The sequence below is a fragment of the Carassius gibelio genome, chromosome A12 (assembly GCF_023724105.1).
Source record: "Carassius gibelio isolate Cgi1373 ecotype wild population from Czech Republic chromosome A12, carGib1.2-hapl.c, whole genome shotgun sequence".
NCBI lineage: Eukaryota > Metazoa > Chordata > Actinopteri > Cypriniformes > Cyprinidae > Carassius > Carassius gibelio.
Window position 1 is genome coordinate 7,579,755 of NC_068382.1, and position 15,225 is coordinate 7,594,979.

Consider the following 15,225-nt stretch of genomic DNA (forward strand, 5'->3'; position numbering starts at 1 on the left):
TCTTTCCTAATCAGAACAGATTTGGAGAAATTTAGCATGAAATCACTTCCTTACCGATGGATCCTCTCCAGTGAATGGGTGCCGTCAGAATGAGAGTCCAAACAGCTGATAAAATTACAGCGGAATAAAGTTAAAATGCCTTGTTGGATTTGTTTCTAAAAAAACACACAATACACTGGGGTGTGGATTGTGTTGGTGTTTGTCATTCTGACGGCAACCATTCACTGCAGAGCATCCATCGTTGAGCAAGTGATGTAATTCTACACTTTTCCATATCGGTTGTTAAGAAAAACAAACTGATCTACATCTTGGACGGCCTGAATGCGCAGCAGATTTTCATTTTTAGCTGAAATAAGCTATGATGTCTGCTGTGTATTGCATTTAACAGTGCATCCTTAAATATATACACAAAACATTATGTGATTATAATGAAAGAACAGAAAATCCACAAGAATGCAGCAATAATCCTTCTTTACCTCTTGGCAAAGATGAGAATCACATGATTACCACGTTGTAGTCTACAAGTTTAAATTCTCGGTTAGAATTTTCTAGAAAAAAAGACACTGTACTCAGCGAGGTATAAGAATCTTTCATTTATTTCAACTACTAAAGTTCAGATGTCATATAAATATGCCAGATGAAATCTACAGCAGGTCTCAATAAATAATATAGAGGCATCTATTCTTACATAAATGGGTTAAGAAAAATATCATCAGATAAAAGAAAAAATCTTAAGGCAGCATGTCCATAAATTGCTGGTGAAGCATCAGTAAACCGGTAATAGTGCTTTCAATTAGGATAAACTGACAAAAGTCAGTGTAAAGTGCTTTTAGGTCAGTTTAAACAAACAGATTTAAATTAAATGATCAAATTAAATAAATGTTAAGTTAAAGCAAACTGAAGAGCTCACAATAACTCATCTTTGCGCCAAGACACATGTCCGATAAATAAACAGGTCTGACTCATTCTATATCAGGCCAATATTTGTACAGCAAACCTGTGCATTAATCTAGTTTAAGTGTTTCATCAAGGTTCAGAACTTATTACTGATTGCATATTCAGCTTTAAGCACATATAATTCAGAACTTAAGAGAACAAATCTACATTTGAGCATGCAAAAATATTCAGACAAACTGTTGACCCTGAGTCTTCCTTTCAAAAGTAATGCCAGTTAACAGTACGTCGTCAAGGAGAAAGTGCAAAGGGTTTTTTAAAGGGACAGTTTGATAGATATTTCAAAAGACAATAAATCATGGAATACACAGGGGACGTATGGAATAGTGACTTTGAGGATCAAAAAAATCTCCTTTTAAAGGGTGAGAAAATGATGGAACGGACATTTTTGGTGTTTTTTTACACATCAAGCTCATCTCCTGACCAGCAGTCTATTATTACGTTGTCTACTATACTCTCTATATGATAAAGCAATACTGTCTCAACAGTAGTATCTTGATTAAAAAAAATATTTTGCCTTCATGAAAGAATAAGAAAGTACAAAACCACTAAAAACACTGTCATATACTGTACTGTACATACTGCATACAGTAAGCTTCTAAAATCAAAGATTTTCGATGTACATTATTACAGTAAAACAGCTTCTTTGGTATCTAATGCAGCAGTTATTTGTAGCAAACATATAAAATCTCTTTTCATCTCACTATAATATGCAATCAGCTCTTATTTTTTGTGCTGTTATACCACTTCCTTAGGGCCACCCCACTAGTGCTGCTAATCACACACAGAGCTCCTCCCAGACTCCACCATGTCGGTTTGCGACTGAGGAATAGGAACTGCAGAATGAACGCCAGGACCACATCCATAGTCCTCATCAGTGCAACAGGTCCTGCTTTCTCAATCTGTAGTGCTTTGGTAAGGAACGTCTGGCCGGCTATCCCGAGCACCCCGATGGCCATGAGCATCCACCTGTCCCAGCCGCAGGACGGAATGGTCCATTCATCCAAGATGAACAAAACAACGACACACTCGATGAGTCCCATAACTGCATAGTACCACACAGAGAGGTAGTAATGAACACTTTTCCCTATTTTTCTCAGGATGACCATAGTGCAAGCCGCTCCGATCGCCCCCATGAAGGCAGCCACCGTGCCTTTGATGTGATTGGTGTAGTCTCCTTCGATCCCAGACAGCTTGCCACCAAAGAGGAAAGGAGGTCTGGCTATCAGTATGACGCCGGTGAGTGTAAACACTGTAAAAATTAAGTCCCATATGGTGCACCTCTCCTTGAGAAAAATCCAAGCCAGCAAGGCTGTGAAGACTGGATTACTGAACATTATGACTGTGGCATCAGCTAGAGGCATCTGCAGAACAGCATAATACAACAAGATCATGGCATTGGAGCCCAGGAACCCTCTGAGGAACAGGTAGATTCGCATATTTCTTGGTCCCAAAAAGCCAGTACTGACAAAATAAAAGGATATAGGTTATTGCCACATTGTGGATTCAAATGAATATTGAATCCAATTACAGGGTCAAGAGATTGATAGTTTAGTACAGGGATTCTCAAAGAGTGGGCCTTAGAGCGCTGTCTGGTGGGCCATGTAAACATTGGTAAATTACCCCCAAATAGTCAAATTTAAATTGACATATCTTGTTATTTTCTAATTCTCTAATTGTTCTTTTGAATTTATATGATAAAAAAACACTAAAGTCAAGATGCATTATCTACAAGCTAATTTATGTTTAAATATCACACAAAGTCAGATTGAACATTTGTTCACTCAGATACAGTGATTACATTACTGTAATATGGATCGTACTGAGAATAAGTCAAAGGCGCAGTGTGTTGAATTTTTGAGAAATTTTGTCAAATGAGGTGCTAAAACATTTGAACTCAAGCAGTATTTTAGTGTGATACTTGGAAATGTATATGATTCATACTTGTTTTATGGATTCTTTTAATATATCAGATTCATACTTGTATTATAAAGGTCTTATGATATCAGATTCATACTTGTATTATAAAGACTTACTTATATCATATCAGATAGATATAGATTATTGTATTACATCATATTTATATCTCAATTATAGATTCAAACTGTAACATCAGATTCATACTTGTATTATAGTATCTTACTTGTAATATTTCAGATTCATACTTGTATTATACATTCATACTTTTATTATAGATTCTTACTTGTAATTATACTTTCATACTATAGATTCTTACTTGTAATATATCAGATTCATACTTGTATTATACATTCTTACTTTTATTATAGATTCTTGTAATATATCAGATTCATACTTGTATTATACTTTCATACTATAGATTCTTACTTGTAATATATCAGATTCATACTTGTATTATACTTTCATACTTTTATTATATATTCTTGTAGTTTATCCGATTCATTCTTGTATTATACATTAAAACTTGTAATGTATCAGATTCATACTTGCGTTATACATTCATACTTGTATTATATATTCTTACTTGTAATATATCCAATTTGTATTCGTATTATACATTCATACTTTTATTATATATTCTTGTAGTTTATCAGATTCATACTTGTATTATACTTTCATACTTTTATTATATATTCTTGTAGTTTATCAGATTCATACTTGTATTATACTTTCATACTTTTATTATATATTCTTGTAGTTTATCAGATTCATACTTGTATTATACTTTCATACTTTTATTATATATTCTTGTAGTTTATCAGATTCATACTTGTATTATACTTTCATACTTTTATTATATATTCTTGTAGTTTATCAGATTCATACTTGTATTATACTTTCATACTTTTATAATATATTCTTGTAGTTTATCCGATTCATTCTTGTATTATACATTAAAACTTGTAATGTATCAGATTCATACTTGCGTTATACATTCATACTTGTATTATATATTCTTACTTGTAATATATCCAATTTGTATTCGTATTATACATTCATACTTTTAATATATATATATATATATATATATATATATATATATATATATATATATATATATATATATATTCTTGTAATTTATCAGATGCATACTTGCATTATAGATTCTTACTTTTTATATATCATATTTATACTTGTGTTATAGATTCATACTCGTATGATAGATTCATACTTATAATATATCATGGCTGGCATGACGAACAGCATCTGGAAGAAGCATCGAATCGCACTGATTTCGATAGCATGCATCCCCTCAATTTTCTTCACAAGAAGAGCCGCAGCGGAGAAGAAGACAGATGCTAACAAGGTGTACAGGAGGCCCAGCCCTGGACACGCTGGTTTTTTTTCTGTGGATGAACATAACAAAACAGCTTATTAACATCACACCTGTTAAGTCAATTACACATAAATCGGATGGTATGCTGATTAATTAATAGTTTTGACTGCCCTTTTTTTTTTTTTTTTTTTTGCTAAATGCAGATAATTAAAATACATTATCCTTGTGACCCAGGTTGAGGAAAACTCGGATTTACAGAACTTGTTCCTTTTCAATTCCTATGTGTGAATTTAAATTTGGCCACCAACCACAGTAAGTAAAATCAGAATGACAGAAATTGATATGATTTGTGAAATTACAGATTTGCTGAATTGCAAAACTGGAGTTTGAATTTCTGTAAGTAAATTTAAACCTTTGTCTTTTTACTGACAGCAGAATTCACAACAATATTATTTGCATTTAGGTACTTCAAGCTTAAATTGCTCCAATGGGAAAATTCTTTAACACAAATTTAAATCAAGTTCAAGAGATATTTTTGCATTGTTTTTTAAATGATTTTTATATATAAAAGTACTAAATTACCATGTTAAATGGACTTTTTAGTCACAGGAGCACAATATGAAAGCACTTTAGCACCATAGTTTTTTGCACAAATGATGGAAATGATACATGAGAAGTCCACAGCATGAATTGGCTTTGTGGGGAGTGATCTGAATTTTGATCTTGGTGTGGAATGAGATGGAGGGAGCAAAACAGCATGAATCTCAACACACTGTTGGCGATTCTGTTTAACTTAGTCACTGAAGTGATATGAAATGTGGCAGAAATGATTACGCAACCAAACGCAACTTTACTACCTGCCGGTGAGCTGAGCACGTGCTCAGTCAGGTTGTGTGGTTGCCAACATTGGATTAAATGCCAAATTGTATCAAATGTCCCTTGAGGACCTGGCCTCACACAAAGATCATGAGCCCTGAAACAAAACACATACTCAAAAATACAGGTTTGAGTTAAAACAAAGAACTTCACCTGACTGTTTAGAGAGAACACAATGGAAAGAAAAAAGATACTGTTTCCTTTTGTGATTCACAAGTGGTAATCCCACAAAGCCAGTACTTTTCATAATGGCAAGGATTTCTGGTTAACCTCTCCCTGTGAAAATATGTAATCTGCTATTTTCTTTTTGTCAGATGACAAAATGACAACTTAAAATTACAAAGGAACTTTAAGAAATACAATGTAAATACCATGTACATGACACTTGAATATGGTAATCATTTAGTACCATGGTGTACAATACTGTATATCAAAGTATCATGGCAATACAACGGGATTAAACACTGTAGCAAGCTTCTATAGTGGTTTGTAAGGATGTACTTGCCTGGTGGTCATACAGTATGAAAAGCAGCTAAGTCTGATACAGTGTAACATGTTCCCCCTTCAAAAGTTACCATGGTCTCCAATAACAGAGTGTTACAGTTGGGTTCCGGAAGTAGAAATCCCATTCATTTCTCCATTGGGGAACCAATTTTGAACGACTCTACTTGTAAACCACTAAAGACTGATTTCTTAAACTTCTGAAATCCAGACTACTGAAAAGTGGACGGGACATGTTGTACTTTATTTTACTACAGTACACACAACTGTGGTTAATTAGCCACCACTGTCATCAAAAATACATAAATAAATTACATAACTTTTTAGAATTTAACAGTAGAAATAATAACTGAATAAACATTATTTTTGGTTGACAGGCGGCTATAAGTAACCACAGTTTTTTTTAAGGTGGAAACTATGGTTAATGTGGTAACTGTGTGTAAGGGGCTTGACACAATGTAACTGTTCTGTCAGCTTTTATAAAAAGAAGTTACCATGTTAACTCATCTAAGTTACTACATTAAATTGATAAGCGATTACATTCAAACAGATTAAGAAATAATCAGAAATATGTTGTGTTGGTAAAATCTGATTTACTGAGGTTTCATTTTAAGGGAATATTACTAATACAAAGTGTCCGCAGATTTACTGTAGTATCTAAAGTATTCTTAAAAAGATACAAAGGGTAAATGTGTGTTAGGGGTTTGGTACAAAACTGTAAAGTCATGTCAAATCATTGATGGTAGGTTTCTAAAACCAATTTACCACAGCTTTATTGGAGTTGTATCAATAATTACAGTAACTGTTGTATTTAAAGGTGGAAACTATGGTAACTGTATGTAAGGGGCTTGATACAATGCAACTGTTCTCATTAGCTTTTAGAAAAAAAGTTACCATGGTAAACCTGCCATTTATTCTACACTTACTACAGTTAATAGATTCACAGTAGTATTGGTGGAATTTTTAAAGAAGAAACTATGGTATGTAACAGGTTTGATACAACTTAACTGTTCTAGTCAGATTTACAGAATAAACTCTTGAAAGATACCATGGCCACCTGCAATCACTTAAATGGTTTTATCTAACTTACAGAACCACGGTTTTACTTCAAATACATGGTTTTTATAGTTAAACGATGGTAACCACAAATTAATCATGGTTTTGCTACAGTAACCACAGTTTAACCATAGATTTTTTTTAGGAAAACTGTGGTTATACAAACGATAATCAATATGCCAAAAATAAATAAACAAATCGTTTAATTTGCCATGGTTCATAGCTACTACAGCTTTTATTAAAACTGTCAAGTCATTGTGGTTTCCTTGTTTAAGAAAAGTTTGAGGAAAATATCAAAATTAATTCAATTATTTATTTATGGCAGGTAGATTTATTATAGTAGTATCAAGTAATTATTAATCAAGTTTTTATTAAGTCCTGAACCGCGATTACTGTGGTGACTGTAACACTGTGAGACTAAAAGTGTCATAGAGGTCAAACACAGCTGTAGAAACAGAAACAGAGAAGAAATAGATGGATCGGAGGTCTTTAATGAATGACACCGGGTAAGAGTTAAGCTCAGTTTACCTTTTTGAACCGTGTTTGCCCCCGTGTCCTCCTCACCATCATCATCCTCCTCCTCATCGCGGTCAGGGTCGTTTCTCTTACAGCAAACCGGGACACAAACCCGGTAAAACCCCGTGACATTGACCCACCGACGATCTTCTGCGTCAGCATCCGCGTCCACTGGCACTTCTGATCGAGTTTGCAAATCAATTTCCTCCCCAACGTCCCCATCGTCAACTTTATGATAAAGCACCCTGATGTTATCCGCTCTATAAGGGACGACAGATAAATCTGTGTCATTATTACTCAAAGAGCCATTGCGCTGTCTAATATCACCCATGACAGAGGACAACAGCTGCTTGGCATACCTTGACCACGCGTCTTGACACACGGTTGCCTTGGGGTAGAAATGGTACCGAGCAACAAGTTAAATAATTAACCTGATTCAAAGAAAGAGTGGGTTGCGTTCCTCTGCCGCTAGAGGAAGACAAAACGCGTTTGAAGAGCTGTTGGACGACAATGACGTTTCACAGAGAATAAAGAAACACACACGTGGGCTACTTCAGCGTCGATGACATGAGAACACGGTCACATATTCTCTTGAGTCGCCAAATAATATTTAGCTTAATGAAAACAAAGCGTTTAGGAACGTTTTTGACAGGTTAAATACCTGAGATTCACACTTTAACGCAATTCATGCATCACGACAAAGCAGGCTCGTATTTCTTAAGGTTTTATTGGTTCTAGCCAAACAAACAAAAACAAAACAAGTACCATTAAACGACTAAGCTTCCTTCCCACATTTACTTTACCTCAATATCTGAGCTAAATCTAAGTTTATTGCATTCTGATTATTGAAAAAAAAAAAAATGCTGAGTCAAAACTTGTCACACACAATGTGGAACAACAGGACGGTTTTGTTTAAAAAAGTTAAAAATGGCTATTTACATCACTGTAAAAATGTAAACAGTTTATTTGGCAGGTTGTTATTAAGTCAACAGTTAACTGATTTGACCTTTTTTGTTTCCTTATTATACCTCTTTAGTGACTGCATGGCAAGAATGTTAACAATAGCTTTTGTTGAAAGGGACAAAAAAAAACCCAGGAAAAATGAAAAGTGCGGAACACATGGTGACAACAGAGAAAGACACAAAGGGCGTTTCTAGAGAGGCATTCATCTGGAATTATTATTTTTAGCACTAGGCTAGATCATGCATGTAGTTTCACAATAGGCTCATCTGTGTCAGGGTCTGGTTCTCTGTGCTTTCAACCAGCATCCTAACTGCTTAGGTCGATCATCAAGTGCTCGTAGATCTGCGTCTTCCCTTTAAAGCTGGACGCCAGCAGGAACTCTCGGATGTCAATGGACATCAGCGAGAATGCTCTTGGCGCCTGGACGTTGAGCTCCTGGAGGTGCATGAACTGGCCCTTCTTGGTGTCCCACTGATAGACCTGCGTTAGCGAGAAGTCGCTGCCTAGGATGGCATACTGCCAGTTGCTGATGGAGATGGGCTGGAAGACCATGGATCCCCTCGAAGGCATTGTCTGTATCTCTGTGAACATAGAGCCGTCCCACTTCATCACCTTGGAGTCGCCAATGAAGCGCGTCAGACAGATGAACAGCTCCCCCTTCACCTTGAAGTGCTTTATGGCGTAGACGTCCTCCATCTCTGGAATGTCTGTCCGTCTGTCGAACTGCTTCTTGGCTCTGCTCCACTGGTAGATAACGGGCCGCTGCGAGCTGCTAGACAAAATAAGGTGGGGCTTGCCTGCGATATCCAGATACTCGACGTCCGTGTCACGGTACCAGGGATGGAGAGATTGGTGAGAGTAGAAGCCATTGCCATTCCACTTGTACACTGTGGTGGAGCCGGCCTTCGAGCTGTCCGCTATCACAAAGAAGAACTCGCCATCCACACGGAAAGTCTCGATGTCGTTGGGTTTTCTGATTTTCAAGATGTCGATGTCCTGGATTTTGATGAATTTATTGGCAGAGCTGTCCATTTTGTAAATATGAGAGCCGCCGAAAAGTTGGGCGACTACGATGAAGAGGTGGTTATCGATGACCATTGGCTTGCACACCACTGTAGAAGTGCCTGTAATGACATTTAAGGAAATCTAATTAATCAAACAATCTCTGCATTAAAATTGACCTTTTTAATCCATTTTGTGGCTGTGCAGATTTTGGGGGATTCAGTCCAGAGTGGAATTGCACTCTGGTAGGAGGTGTGATGGGTGATGCTCACTCTCTATGGTGTCATAAGCTCTGAACTCCATGTTGACGTGGTCCCATTCCATAAAGCTGCATCTTCCAGAGAACGGCTGGGCATATACAACATTCTGATCATCCCCAAACGTAAAGGCCTCCACAGATATGGACTCAAATACAAGGGTTTTCTTCAAAGCAAACTCTGCAGCAAACAAAGATTCGGTTATTAGAGCCTTTCTCACAGATTACCATATCACCAAAAATATAAAACTTGCCTCTACTATAAATATATCAGTGCTATCCACATACAAGCAGTGCACTCACATAGGCAATCTCAACAGTTTGATTGCTTATATTGTTGCCACACAGAGTTATGTTTCCCAGTTCTAAACCACTAAATGTGGACAGTTAGGAATTGAGATATTATAAAAAATTAACAACATCGAGTTTTTTGTAAATTGGCTTTGAAACAATCTGTATTGTAAAATGCTATACCAATACAATTGACTTTACTTGACATGTTTTTTTAGATTTGAGGCTGATGGAAAATATATTAGCCAATTTATCATTTCTTTTTAAAAATTTTGGATTATTGCCTATAACTGTGTCAAATGGCATATTGTGTGTGTGTGCAATTAATGTTTGTGGTTTAAATTTGGCCATTTAGCATATTTTTTTTAATCGTAAGATTAAATTAAATTTCATTTTTTTTTTTTTAATTCATCAGCCATTGTGCTCTCTGGCAGTGTTATTTTAGTATCATTGATAATACTAATATATTTTTTGTTAACATTTTTAATTAGATTTTGTTTTAATATTTTCTGTTTTTATTTAAATTTTAGTTAAAGTTTTAGTAATTTAGTTTAATAGTAATTTAAAATGTATCTATATAGTTTTTAATTAAATTAAAAACTATATATCTATATTATAGATATTATGGATATAGATATTTTAATAGTTTAAACATGAGAAATATTGCTTTGGCAACTAGCTGAAATAAAAAATAAAAATAAAATTTTTATTTTAGTTAATTTTTATTTTATTTTATTTCAAGTAACAAAAAAATTAGTTTTGGTTTTAATTAATAAAGGTTAATTTTAATTATTTTTATCTTTATTACCAATGGGCCATTAGAAACATCAGCCTGATACTATTTGAAGTTATTTTGAGATTTACTTTACAGGTGTAAAATGTAATAATTATGAATGTCGTGTGATGTAAACAAATTTTAAAGGTAAATATCTAATGCCTTTTATTTATACACAATGCATTTCTAAGCATTTCAGCAGACGTGTAGGGTCATCTTCTTTCAAAGCCAGAATCTGTTGGACTCGTGCACATTTACCTGCTGTAATGCAGTCAAAAGACTGAGGCACCAGGTCATTCATCTTCCTCCCTTGATAGGATGGAGGCCCACTGCAGTATAACTGATCCACCGTTGCATTAGTGCTATACATCCATTCCACCAGCCACTTCAACTTACAGTCACAACTGAACATGTTTCCTCTGAGATCCCTGCTCAGTGCATTTACAGATTATATTTAAATCACGGTTTCTTGTATATAACAAGAAAGTTAGACAAGAGCAGTAAAATAGCTACATACACTTTTGTTAAGGCATCCATTCCTTTGAAAATATCTTTGGGCAACGTCTCAAGATTATTGTAGGCAAGACTCCTGGCAAACAAAAATGACGAGGTAACACTTTACAAAAAGGTTTTTTATTGTTAACATCAGTTAACAAACTAAGAAAGAACAATATTTGTACAGCATTTATTTATTTCAGATAATGCTAATCTCACCATTTACTACTACAGAACTTGTAACATCAGATGTGAACTAACATGAGCATACATTTTCTAACATTTACAAAACAAAATGCATATTAATATACAATGATAATTAATTAAATCAAATATTATAATAATGTATATGTATTTTATAGTTCAAAAACGATATACTCACAGGTGAATGAGAGATTTCAAACCTCTAAAAGCATGGGGCGAAATCGACTCAATTTTGTTGTTTTCAATAAATCTAAAACAGAGTGTTGCATTTATATTTAAACTGAGAGATAATCTAAAATGACTGAATGATGACGGTTTCAAACATAGAAAATCAAACTCACAGATATTCCAGATGTGGCAAGCCTTGGAAAGCATCTTCATTGATGGAATCGAAAGAATTGGCTGTAAACAATCTAAGAAGTCATGGGGAAAAACAAAGCATAGTTTCATATGATTTAGCAGATTTTAAAGGGACATTTCACCCAAAACTGAAAATTTGATGAAAATGTACTCACCCTCAGGTCGTCCAAGATGGAGATGAGTTTTGTCATTGGAACAGATTTGGAGAAATGTAGGATTGCATCACTTGCTCACCAATGCAGTGCATTGAATGGGTGCCGTCAGAATGAGAGTCCAAACAGCTGATAAAAAAAACATCAAAGTAATCCACACCTCTCCAGTCCATCAGTGGCGGGTTTGTAAGTTAAGAAAATTGAATTGCATGCGAGTCCTCTGTGCATATTGCTTTCTCCGATGAAAATGTCGTCGTGTCCGAGTCAGGAGAGAAATATAAACAGATCAAGCAATGTTTACAAGCGAAAACAGTCTAAACAAAGAACAGTTCTAAACAAATATGACAGTGGATTTTAATGAGAGAGGAGAACAGGAGATGGACCTTTTCACTGGAAGAAGTGTTATTATGGATTATTGTTTAAAGTTAAAACATCTTAATAAGGATTTTTTTTTTTTTTTTTTTTTTTTACAAACATGCAGCTTTTTGCTTAGCAAGACATTAATTGATGGACTGGAGTCGTGTGGATTCCTTGTGGATTATTGTGATGTTATTATCAGCTCTTATTCTGACGGCACCCATTCACTGCAGAGGATCCATTGTTGAGCAAGTGATGCAATGATACATTTCTCTAAATCTGATGAAGAAACAAACTTTTCTACATCTTGGATGGCATGAGGAGGGTGCGTAATTGTTCTGCATTGTTGGGTAAACTATTCCTTTAAGGAATGTTTCATTTGTTAACACACACACACACACAAAAAAAAAAAAAAAATAGAACCACAGCTGTGACCACACATATTTTTCCCATCAGAAGTTAAATCAGCCCCAGACATCAGTATATGGCAATGAGTTTCATCCCAATGAGCACAAAATAACATCAGCATTCTTGTTCTCCCCGCATCCCTTTCTGTTTTTAATTATATTGCTGAAAGACCCCTGTCACACATTATTTCTAGCCTCGCTTGTACTCAGCCAGACTGGTATTTTCACATAATCTTCTTATAAATTCTTTCCGTGTGTGCCGATTACATGTTATTACAGAATCAGACCAAACACCAGGTAGAAAACATAAAAGACTCATATTTAGCGGTCAGATTTGCATTTGCTATTGTGTAAATTTACATTTATGTAGAAACAGATTACTTGGCGCTTTCAAGCCTTACCGCTACAGATTTCTAAGGTTTTGTGTTTTATAAATTGGGAGCAAGTCGGTGTGTTTTATAATGAGATTTTAGATTGTCTTATTTGTTTATCAAGAGGACAGGGTCGTGTCCCTCACAGAGCAGCTGCATTGCATAATATTCACACCAATTTAAAGGCTTTGAGAAATTAGACACGCTGAAGAATGTCCCCAAACTGGTCGTTTTAAAGAGGGACAGACTGTAATTGCTTAGAACAAACATTGGACTATGGTGATCACCTCATCTTGATAAAGAAAAAAGCACAGACAGAAACTCACAGGAGCTGAAGGGATGGCGTGTGGAGAAAGCTTCCCCCTGCAATCTCAGTGAACCCAGACTTCACAAATGATCTGTTAGGAAAAGAGTCAGTGTTATTTAGATGTAAACAGTGCATGCAAAACGTGTACGACACATGCATAGTGTTATATTAATCCCTATTGTCCTGAAATATAATGTAAAGTATTATTACAGCAGGACACTTACAGTGAGACGACATCGGGAGGGAAGCTGTGTGGCACAGATCTCACATTTTCACACAAGGCGTTATCTTTGGTGCACGTGCATTCAGAGGGGCATCTGGGCTGTTTGCCTCTTCTGCTCTCCGCTAACAGCAGTAGCGTGGCGACCCAGAGCACAAAAGTGTATCCTCTTCTGCCCCTGTGTGCATGTCCCATTCTGTCCTCAGTCTGCTGTGGTGTTTTCTCCAGTGATGAGTGCTGGTCTGCTGCTCACCTCCCTTCACTTGTGTCCGTGTGATGAATGTCTATGTCTCGGTGTCAGGCGCTCATCCAAACGATTCGTTCTGCTATGATGATATCCAGCAGGCTCAAATTGCCTTAGTTGTAGGCTGATTTTGTTAATAAACCAATTTTGCCTAAACAACCGAATTTTTTTTAAGCTGTGAAAAAAAAAATGTTTAAATCAAATATTTTCCTGTTGGCGACGCGGAGTAAAGCATCAAGCAATTTCTTCAGATCCTGGGAGAATCCCTCGCATCATGATGTACCACCTGGCATCCAATGGTTTTATTATTACTGTGAATGCGCATGAACCATTTCCATGAGTAAGTGATAGTGAGAATATTCATGAGGCTCTGGAGTGATGCACCTGCGCCCCTCAAGCAATTAGAAAGAAATACTATGCTGTTAAATGCTTTATTGTTATTCTTTTATAGTATTGCTTTGAATCAAATATATACCACAATTCAATTACGATATATATATATATATATATATATATATATATATATATATATATATAGTGTAGAGTGCATTACAATAAGAAATCATTTTCTATATTATTATTCATTAAATGTACTGTATTAGCTATACATTTAGTATAATAATATTGTAAAGGTAACACTTCACTTTTATACTTTTAGTTCGCTACAGTGATTATTTAGGATCCATAGATCATGCCTATAAAATATCATTTACATTATTCACAAAATTTGTATTAGTCTATTATATTATTATTAAATAGTTTTACGTATGTGATTTTCCTTTTTGGAAGCCCATAAGGATGTTTGGTAACACTTTAGAATAAGGTTCCATTAGTTAATGTTAGTTAACTACTTTCGTTAACATGAACTAAGCAAGAACAATCCTTCTTCAGCATTTATAAGTCTTAGTTCAAGTTAATTTCAACATTTACTAATGCATTATTCAAATCAAAAGTTGTGCTTGTTAACATTAGTTAATGCACTGTGAATTACCATGAACTAACAATGAATAACTGTATTTTCATTAACTAACATTAACGAAGATGAATAAATACAGTAATAAATGTATTATTCATTGTTTGTTCATGTTAATTAATACATTAACTAACATTAACTGATGGAACCTTATTCTAAAGTGTTACCGGATGTTTCTTTGTTGCATTGTAGGCTATGTATTTTTCACATAGAGATTTGAGAACAGTAAAGTGCCTGTCCTGATCACTGCAACTCTTTCAATGCTTTCATTTTTAGGAATTTTTTTTTTCCGAATAAAAGACCAGTTGTTCTATTTTTGAGAAAATTGCTCATCGCCCCCTTACCATCGATAATTTCCTGCCACTGAATCTTTACCCATTTCCGATGAAAACAAGTCTGAATTATGGTGCGAACAATAAACAAAGAACACAATTAGAAAAATCAAACTCAAGTCCTGGCTATTTGCCCACTTTCATATTTGATCTGGAACACATTCACATTAAGACTTATTGTTTTACATTTAAAGTAGGCAAATAACAATTCTTCCGAATGCACTCTAACATGACATTCACACAAACGAAGACAATAGAATCACCCCTAATAGTTCGCATTAAATGCAGCACACCGTGACCAGACCAGTAAAAGAAATGGACACAGCGACCCCATTGGAACTCAATTGAGACAAATGA

At 35.2% G+C, this 15,225-nt stretch overlaps 2 protein-coding genes across 3 annotated transcripts; both read right to left on the minus strand.

Annotated features, from left to right (window-relative positions):
• Positions 1–578: 578 nt before the first annotated feature.
• Positions 579–7,556, minus strand: LOC128025023 (solute carrier family 35 member G1). Its single transcript, XM_052610983.1, has 3 exons — positions 7,172–7,556; positions 4,106–4,280; positions 579–2,418 (listed from the first exon to the last, which is right to left on the minus strand). Exons 1-3 carry the CDS (start codon positions 7,488–7,490, stop codon positions 1,671–1,673), a joined length of 1,242 nt encoding a protein of 413 aa, XP_052466943.1. The 5' UTR covers positions 7,491–7,556; the 3' UTR covers positions 579–1,670.
• Positions 7,557–7,867: 311 nt separating this feature from the next.
• LOC128025022 (leucine-rich glioma-inactivated protein 1) lies at positions 7,868–13,983 on the minus strand. 2 transcript variants are annotated; one of them, XM_052610981.1, is made up of 8 exons: positions 13,324–13,983; positions 13,119–13,190; positions 11,487–11,558; positions 11,324–11,395; positions 10,964–11,035; positions 10,705–10,874; positions 9,397–9,561; positions 7,868–9,246 (listed from the first exon to the last, which is right to left on the minus strand). In XM_052610981.1, exons 1-8 carry the CDS (start codon positions 13,512–13,514, stop codon positions 8,429–8,431), a joined length of 1,632 nt encoding a protein of 543 aa, XP_052466941.1. In that variant the 5' UTR covers positions 13,515–13,983; the 3' UTR covers positions 7,868–8,428. The 2 variants fall into 2 exon arrangements, with proteins under 2 accessions (XP_052466941.1, XP_052466942.1); XM_052610982.1 differs by lacking the exon at positions 11,324–11,395.
• Positions 13,984–15,225: the final 1,242 nt, after the last annotated feature.

Excerpts from the sequence above, each read along its gene's own strand:
- LOC128025023 (XM_052610983.1), bottom strand. The coding sequence starts at position 7,490 with ATGGGTGATATTAGACAGCGCAATGGCTCTTTGAGTAATAATGACACA. Across the intron at positions 4,281-7,171 it reads GGCAAACACGGTTCAAAAAG|AAAAAAAACCAGCGTGTCCA; the intron begins GTAAACTGAGCT and ends GTTCATCCACAG. Across the intron at positions 2,419-4,105 it reads CCAGCCATGATATATTATAA|TACTGGCTTTTTGGGACCAA; the intron begins GTATGAATCTAT and ends TTATTTTGTCAG.
- LOC128025022 (XM_052610981.1), bottom strand. The coding sequence starts at position 13,514 with ATGGGACATGCACACAGGGGCAGAAGAGGATACACTTTTGTGCTCTGG. Across the intron at positions 10,875-10,963 it reads ATGGATGCCTTAACAAAAGT|GGATCTCAGAGGAAACATGT; the intron begins GTATGTAGCTAT and ends TGCACTGAGCAG. Across the intron at positions 9,247-9,396 it reads AGCTTATGACACCATAGAGA|GCACTTCTACAGTGGTGTGC; the intron begins GTGAGCATCACC and ends ATGTCATTACAG.